The sequence below is a fragment of the Chiloscyllium plagiosum genome, chromosome 34 (genome assembly GCF_004010195.1).
Source record: "Chiloscyllium plagiosum isolate BGI_BamShark_2017 chromosome 34, ASM401019v2, whole genome shotgun sequence".
In the NCBI taxonomy this organism is placed as follows: Eukaryota; Metazoa; Chordata; class Chondrichthyes; order Orectolobiformes; family Hemiscylliidae; genus Chiloscyllium; species Chiloscyllium plagiosum.
In genome coordinates, this window is record NC_057743.1 from 29,976,739 (window position 1) to 29,985,857 (window position 9,119).

The 9,119-nt window shown below is 39.4% G+C and overlaps 1 protein-coding gene across 2 annotated transcripts in view; it reads left to right on the forward strand.

Annotated features, from left to right (window-relative positions):
- LOC122540385 (multiple epidermal growth factor-like domains protein 6) overlaps positions 1–9,119 on the forward strand; it is a 430,729-nt gene that overhangs the window by 364,970 nt on the left and 56,640 nt on the right. For both annotated transcript variants that reach the window (XM_043676046.1, XM_043676049.1), the window contains exons 17-18: positions 1,120–1,254; positions 2,675–2,809. In XM_043676046.1, the coding sequence (XP_043531981.1) occupies positions 1,120–1,254; positions 2,675–2,809 (270 nt within the window). The remainder of the gene's footprint in view (positions 1–1,119; positions 1,255–2,674; positions 2,810–9,119) is intronic.

Genomic DNA, 9,119 nt, shown 5'->3' on the forward strand with positions numbered 1-9,119 from the left:
CTATAGTGTGGAAAGGGACCATTCAGCCAACTGAGTCTGCACTGACCCTCCTGCTCAGACCAATCCCTTCCATCTCCCTAACCCCACATTTATTGTGGGTAATCCATGGAGTCTACACATCCCTACTCACTATGGGGCAATTTAACATGATCAATCCACCTAACCTGCACATCTTTGGACCGTGGGAGGAAACTGGAGCAACCGGTGGAAACCCACACAGACAGTTAGTCAAAGTTGGAATCAAACCCGAGTCCCTGGTGCTATGCCACTCTCACTGATCAGCCCCTTATCCTGAGATTGTGTCCCTGTGTTTTCAATTCTCTGGCCAGCAGGAACAATCTCTGTGTCAACCTATCAAGTTTAGAAGAATAATAGGCAATCTCATTCAAACATTCAAAGTTCTGAACTCCAGAGAATATAGAAATGTTATCACTGTTGTAATTTAGGAATTGTGATAACCGATGTATGCAGAGCAAGTTCTCACAAATTGCAAGAGATAATGATCAAAAAATCTGTTTTAGTGATATTGCTTGAAGAACATATATTGGCCAGAACATCAGGAAGAACTCCCATGTTCTTTTTTTGAAAACGTGCTGTAGGAACTTTTACAGTCACCTGTGAGGACAGAGATGACGTCAGTTTAACCACCCATCTGAAAGATGGCACCTCTGACAGTGCAGTACTCCCTCAGTATTACAATGGTGTGCTTCAGACTCTGGAAGGGAACTCACATTGTCCCAACATTAGCACATTAGCATTTATTACTGATCCTTAGTTATTCAAAGTGCATTCATCGTCAATGACATTATGAAGGACTAGACTCTTATGAAGGCCATACTTTAAAGATTGTAGGCATCTTCCACTAAGGGCTATAGAGAACATGTAATCTGGAAGTTTTCCTGTTTTTTTTGATATGAGATTTACTGAAATTAAGTTCATCATTGGAATCTCAAATAACACTCATTTTTCTCTCTTATTTTACTGATTTGGATTTAAGCTTGTTGTAATTTAAGTTGTTTGTAACATTTTTACTTACGGTCTTCAAGAAGAACTCTGTGTCTTTTAGTTGTAATGTACAGTTGCTAACCATTTCTTTGTTCTCCTACTTTTCTGTATCAGCTTGTCCAAAGTGGACCTACGGGCCTGGCTGTTCGAATGTGTGTCGATGTGACCAACGCAACACACTGGAATGTAGCCGCAAGGACGGAAGCTGCATTTGCAAACCTGGTTATCATGGTAATACTTGCCAGAAAGGTGAGTGCCCAATCATGGAGAAGTTTAATTGAGAGTTTGAATGTTTAGCAAACATTCCCTGAAACACAACGGCCTCTGGGTTTCTAGGAAGAAGAAATGTTTGTCGAAACTGAGCTATCTCTCCACAAATCCAGATTTCTGGAATTGCTCTTCTAGAAGGGGCGGTGGAATCTGTGTTTGATTATGCCAGCAAATAGCTGCAGCTGACACAATGGGACAGATTGCCTCCTTTAGTGGTATAAATGTCCATGGTTGTAATTGTCAATTTAAAAATTGGGTTGTTGATAATACATAAATTCCTTTTGCTTTCTGTCAATTTACTGTGTTTCAAAAAGTACATATTTATACAAAGGAAGGAATGCATAGTGATATAGGAGCAGGAGTAGGCCATTCAGCCCCTTGAGCATGCTCCACCATTCTGAATCATGGCTAATCATCAACCTTAAAGCCTTATTCCCACAATGTCCTCATAACTTTTCACATCATCAGTCACTAGAAATCTCTCGGGCTCAGGCTTGAACATAGTTATTGATTGAGCTTCCACAACCCTCTGGAATGGAGAATTCCAAAGAGTCTGAGGGAAGAGGTTCCTCCTCATCTCAGTTCTAAAAGGCTTGCCTTTTATTTATGAACTGTCTTTCCTAGGCCCCACAGCCTGGGAATCATCATTTCTTCTCTGCACAACCCTTTTGCAGCGATTTAAAAATCTGAAATTATATTGCATTATTGGTTGCATAAGAAAAATAGATGGCTGTTTGAAAATGTTTCGGGCAGAGCTCAAATGAACAGGAAGAAACCTTTGAGAATTTCAGAGCTGTTCTGTAATTCATTTGGATAATGGTTATTCTTTACCTCAACTCCATTTAACTGCTTTTGTACATATCCCTTTTAATCTTTACCCAATAAAAATCTGTGCATCACAGTCTAGACAGCTTCATTTGTCAGGCTGAGTGCTAGAGTTCTGCAGTTCCTTTTGCTAAGACATTCTTTCTGATTTTATTTCTGATGGGCCTTGTTCTTATTTTAAAGTTATGTCATCTCATGGTTTTTCTTCATATCTACTCTATTGATTCCCTTAATCATTTTAAATACTTCAAGTTGGATCATCCCTCAACGTAATTTAAGTGTACACAAGCCAAGTTTGTGTCTTCAGTAAAATTCAGCCAATAAATTCACCTTAGTATCTTCTTTATTGTTATAATTTTACAAGAATAATGAATAAGCATTTCATTAAAGCAACTGTGCATTAAAACCTTAAATACTGTAACCATCTTTTTTTTTGCGGGAACATTTAGGAAAGGGTTGGATGTTTACCTGGATAATCATGGAAACGTAATCAGGTGAATATCTGATATTTTGGATCTATTAAAGATTTATCCCTCTCTTTATTTTTTTTTTTCCCTTTCCTCTTGTCCAAAAGCCTGTGATCATGGCTATTATGGAATTGGATGCAACACCAAATGTAACTGCTCAGTCGGTGTTTCCTGTGACCATGTGACTGGCGATTGCGAGATTCTGTGTCCTAAGGGATATCGTGGAAGGAACTGCAGTCAAGGTACATTTAACTTTCCACATTTTCAAAATTAAAAAAAATGAGAAATATAGGTCAAGGTTCTTAACATCATCAAACTTGAAAGGATTAATGGGAATCAAACATCACAGAAAGAGGCATTTGGCTCAAAGTGACTGTGCCGGCTCTTTGAAACAGCATTCCAGTAGTCCCACATCCTTTCCCTCTCCCCCTGGTTTTGTAAGCTTTTCCTTTCCAAGTCTATATCCAATTCCCTTTGTAAAAGTTACTTCTGAACATGCTCCCACCATCCTTTCAGACAGGGCATTCCAGATTTTAATAGTCCATGCTTAAAGAAATTGCTTCTTCTTTTCTCTCTATTTCCTTCAGCAGTGGAAGATAACATGAGATGCAGGAAGTAGTGACTGGGTGACACTATGTTTGGGTTCTGAAAGCTTGCAGATGCAGGCACAAAAGATATTTTTGAGAAGCTGAAATGAGTTGAATTAAAGTAGGAGAGATGATGCAACAAGCCTTGATTCCTAGAACAAAGATGAAAAGAGCACAGAGGGTAGAGGAATTTGCAGTTTAGGGGACAAAGGATAGTTCAAAGGAATTATGATTATTTGTATATTAATGAAATTGCAAGAGGCAGAAAAGAATGCTGTGAAAACAGTTTGAAAACTCTCATAAACTCTCATACGAATAACTGTCAGGAATAAAGCAAATCCATAAAACAGCATTGAATCTGATCTGTCCTAAAGAGGCTGATGGAGGAAAAGGATACTGTCATATGACAACGGGACTGGTCACTCTGTACATATTCACACTTTCATCTCAAATAACAAATGTACTGAAATATATTGACATGTCAATGCACAGTAGGAGTGACGCTGTGTTGAAAAAATAAAGAGCTTGCAGGAGTATATATCGCTGTTCACCACCTCAGGATGTCACAACTAGGAAAAGTTATTTTAAAGGGTAATTGTTACTGTTGTAATGTTGTAATCACAGCTGTCATTTTGTGTTCAGCAATCTCACAGCGATGAGATGATGACCAAATAATCTCCTTTGGGTATGGCAATTGGATGAATATTGGCCCAAAATATTGGGAGAGTTCTCCAATTTTGAGATCTTTCACATCCACCTGAGAGAGCTTGGTTTGGTGTCTCGTCTGAAAGGCGCCTTTGGCAGTGCAGCACTCCATTAGCACTGCACTGAATTATCAACCTAGAGCGCATGTTCTGGACTTTGTAGTGAGTCTAAAGACTGTGACTTTCTGACTCAGAGGTGATCCGTAGCTGTACAGTTCCCAACAGATCAATGTTTGCTTGATGCAAGAGCCACAGAATCAAAACTTCAACACTGTAGCTCCCACTGGAGAATTGTGAATCACAGATTCACCCCTGTCATGCTGAGGGGAGTTCTTACTTCATTGGTGGGGAGCTATGGTCTGCAATAATCCAGACTACGTACCTGTTTTTGCCGTTGAGATTGATGCTGACAGTGGGTGTTGATTTCCCAAATGACTTTAAAATCTTGGAACCTTTGCATCAATCCTCAGCAGTGTGCAGTTAGTAATAAGATGGAAATGCTAATAGTAAGACTGTAAGTAAATTTGAGCTATAGATTTGTTAGTTTCCCTGGGCTGCACCATGTACAGATTGGAATCATTTGCCATTTTGCATGTCAGTATACTGACAGCACAGAGAGGCAATATCTCAAGTTAAAAATTGACAGAATAAGTCAAACAGGCATTACCTTCCTTCAATCACTGTTTTGCAGACAGCAGTGGAGAGGACAATGGAATTCAGTGTTTTCAACACCATGACACCATTGTCAGATACATAAGAAATTACAGCACGTCATCCTTTGACTTGAAGAGAGAAATATGGTTAGATTCAAATGGTCTGATTTCAATTCTCTGAAAGACTGCTTTGTTGTGTTTTTTATAAGGAGAAGGGAAATTCTGCTCAATATCTTCACCCTGATGATTAAATGTATGAAAGAAAGAACAAATTTCCATTTATATTGCATTTTTCACAACCACTGCATGTTTCAAAGTACTTCTGAGTGAATGAAGCACTTTTGGAAGTGGAGTCGTTGTTGCAATATAGGAAGCCTGGTAACTAATTTGCACATAGGAAAGAACTCAAAGACAACAGTGAGATAATGATTAGATTATTTGTTGTAGTATTGTTTGAGAGACAAGTATTGGACAGGAAAGCAGTGGAAACTACCTCTTCTCTCCTTTGAATTGTGCCATGGAATCTGAGAGAGCACATTGGCTTTGGTTCAATATTTCAATTGAAAGATAGTACCTTTGACAGTGTAGCTCTTGGTCAGTGCTAACTGGAGCGTCAGTCTAGGTAATATCTTCAATTCTGGAATGAACCTTGAATCCATAACTTTGTGACTCCGAGTTAAGTATGCTATCCACTGAGGCCAGGCTTGCACCATAGCAGAAGACAGGAAAGCTGGAGGGAAAAGATTGAACAACGAACTGCATTGGTATTAGGAGCTTTGGTGAAGCATTTGCATAAGCGACAATAGGGATACATATATGTGTTATCAAACTATGATTTTACAGCAGCACCATTTTTGTCACCTTGTATCTAAGTGCTTATATGACCAATGCTGTATCATAGGTACTGGTCTAATAATCCAAGTGTTCCAACTGCACCATTGCAGATTAAGAATTTTAATTCAATCTTTCACACAAAAAATTTGAAAGTAAATAAACCAATGCAAGTTGGACTGAAGCTCTTAAACTGTTGTAAAGAAGGTCACTGGTTCCTGTCATTCTTATCCAGTCTGGCTTATACGAATCAGGAGCAGGAATAGACCCTTCTTTCTTTGAACCTGCTCCATCATTTGATAAGTATCTATATGTGACTCCAGCCTCCTAGCTACATTGGTGACTATAACCAAGCTCTGAAATGCAAGCCCCTCAATTCTAACCGGAACACCTAGGGAGTTGCAATAAATACAATCTCGGAAGTGATGCCCACAAATCGAGAGTTCATTTAAAAAGTGAATCATCTGTACACATAATGTACTGTACACACAAGACTTATGCATTTGTCTCTTATATGTAATGCATAGTCACCATGTTTTAAACTGTCCAAGTGGTTTTTAAGAAAGGAAAACAAGTCAATCAATTAATTTTTTTTGTCTGTTCATCTTTCGCCCAGAGATTTTACAACAGATTTAAATCTACAGGATCATGTTCCAATAATCCACTGTTTAATTTAACTTCAGTACACCATTACATGATAATCCACTTGGGAACTTGCATTAATTGTCAAGCCATTCTATTCCTGGGGTCACCATCAAAGTTAATGATTTAATCAAGATACCCAGTTTACCTGTCTGATGGATTCAGGTTAATAGAAAAAACTGACCAGGTTCTGTAGTTGTGTTTTAAACAAAAACAGGCAACACTCAAAACAGCAGATCAGGTTTTACTTGCGAAGAAACAGAGTTAATGTTTCATCAGAAATGGTTATAAAAGGTTTTGAACAAGTGTTGGATGAGCCAGTAACAAAAGGCCATTTGTAATATGATAATAGACTAGAGGGATTGAATGACAGGAGAGTTAGTATTACAGGGACAATGGGAATGGTAGTGTTGTGAGAAAAGAAAGGTAAATGACAGATGTGCCTAGAGCAGGCTGTGCTGTTGTCTGAAAGCAGAAGTAAGAGAAATATGTCCCAAAACATGCAAAGAACAAGGAATAAAATGGTCATGGGGCATGCAGGACTTAGATTTTGAAACTGTTGAACTCCAGGTTGAGGCCAGAAAGATATAAAGTGTCAAAATGAAAGACGAAGTGGTATGCCTCAAACTTAAGCTTAAAGAAAGCTTCACTGGAATAGTCCAGCAGGTCCAGAGAAGAGATGCTAGCATGAGAGCAAGCTGAAGAATTAACACAACAGGCCATCCAAAGGTCAGGTCATGCTTGTGGACAGAATGGTCACCCTATCTGCATTTGGTTGCCCCAATGAGTGGATGTCACATTGTAGATTGCGAATATAGTATAATAGATTGAAAGAAAGACACATAAAACATGCTTCACCTGGAAGGAGTGTTGGAGGTTTTGGACAGTGAGAGAGACAAGGTAAAAGGGTAGGTATTACATCTCCTAAATTTATACGAAAGATACTGTGGGAGAGGGTCAGAGCATTGGGGGTGGTTGATGAGTGAATCAGGCTATCATGGAGGAAATAGTGTCTTTGGAATGTTGAAAGTGGAATAGTGGGGAAATCGTGGGTTGTGGTAACAGAGTTGATAAGGTTTTCCAATCAAATGTCAACTTATTTCCCAATTTCCACCTTTTTCTCAATTTAATATTGTCCATCTGTAACTCCTCCCTTCCATTTCTTGAGTTCTCTGTCTCCATTTCTTGCAAATATGCTATCAATGAATATTCAGTATAAGTGCATTGACTCCCATAACTATCACAACGATGCTGCCTCACACCCTACACCCTGTAAGGACTCTATTACATTCTCCCTGTTCCTCTGTCTTGATCACATGTCTGGCACATTTTCAACATTTCTGATCTCAGCTCTTCTCCTTGCCAGAGCCAAGATAGAGTTCTCTTTGTCCTCACCTTCCAGTGTACTGGCCTCCTTATTGAATGAGTCGTTTTTCATCATTTGGTGTCCCGGCCCAGCATTGAGCCCTCCTCCAACAGCACTGAGCAGTTTAGCTGATTGCTGAAAATCCTGGGTGGCTTTGCTGTACACAATCTGTCTGTTGTGTTTGCCCACGCAACAGCAGTGTTTCGATTTCAAAAGTAATTCATGGGTTGCAAACTGCCTTGTGATGTCCTGAAGTTGTGAAAATGGTCTAAAGAATTAAAGTTTTTTTCTGTCTTTACCTGACCCTGAAGCCACTGGCTGTGCTTCATTCCCCAATGGATGTTCTTTAATTGATTGAGCACAAAGTTGTTCTGTTTGCCAAAGTACCTGCTTCATTTAAGTGAGTAGAATTTACAAGCCATGTCCCAATATAATCCTCTCAATTAATCTCCATTGAAATCCTTACCAATTAATTATTACCAGATGATTTTTTTTTTCAGTTTAGTTTAAATCCCTAACCTAGAATAACTTGATTGATTAAGGAATCGCTCACATTGTAACTTCTCAATAAGAACAAACTTGCATTTATATAGCACTTTTCACAACCTCAAGATGTCCCAAATTGTTCACAGCCAATGAAGTAGTTTTGAAATAAAGTCTCTACTGTAACATTCGAAAAACAGCTGCTGATTTTCACACTAGAGGTTCCCACAAGCAGCAATGGGACAACAACTACCAAATCTGTTTTAGTGATGTTGTTTGAGGGAAAAATGTTGGTTAGCACAAGTAGAGAATATAGCCCCTATTGTACCAAACTCCAAGTTTTGAAGCAGAAATGTAGAGACCACTTTACTCATGTTTGCTATACCTCAATACATTTAGAAACAGTATTTTGTCTCATTATGGATCCATGCTGTCACTAACCAGATTGTGTTCAGTGGATCATTGTAATGAGATCTGTGGACTGGAGCTCTCCCCTTTTGCATTGAAAAACCTCGATGAATAACCAAAAAGTGGCAGTTAAGTGTTATATTTAGTTTTAAAAATAAGTAGGTTTTATGAAAAATGTGAACAGTTAGTTCTGGTTTTGAGATCTTGAGAATAAGTGAGCTGAATGGCTTCTTGATCAAACATCAAGTCATAGAGATATACAACATGGAAACAGACCCTTCGGTCCAACCCGTCCATGCTGACCAGACAGCCCAACCCAATCTAGTCCCACCTGCCAGCACCCGGCCCATATCCCACCAAACCCTTCCTATTCATATATCCATCCAAATGCCTCTTAAATGTTGCAGTTGTACCAGCCTCCACCACTTCCTCTGGCAGCTCATTCCATATATGCACCACCCTCTGTGTGAAAAAGTTGCCCCCAGCTCCCTTTTATATCTCTCCCCTCTCACCCTAAACCTATGCCCTCTAGTTCTGGACTTGCCCAACCCAGGGAAAACACTTTGTCTATTTATCCTATCCATGCCCCTCGTAATTTTGTAAACCTCTATAAGGTCACCCCTTAGCCTCCGGCGCTCCAGGGAAAACAGCCCTAGCCTGTTCAGCCTCTTCCTATAGCTTAAATCCTCCAACCCTGGCAACATTCTTGTAAATCTTTTCTGAACCCTTTCAAGCTTCACAACATCTTTCCGATAGGAAGGAGACCAGAATTGCATGCAATATTCCAATGGTGGCCGAACCAATGTCCTGTACAGCTGCAACATGACCTCCCAACTCCTGTACTCAATACTCTGACCGATAAAGGAAAGCATACCAAA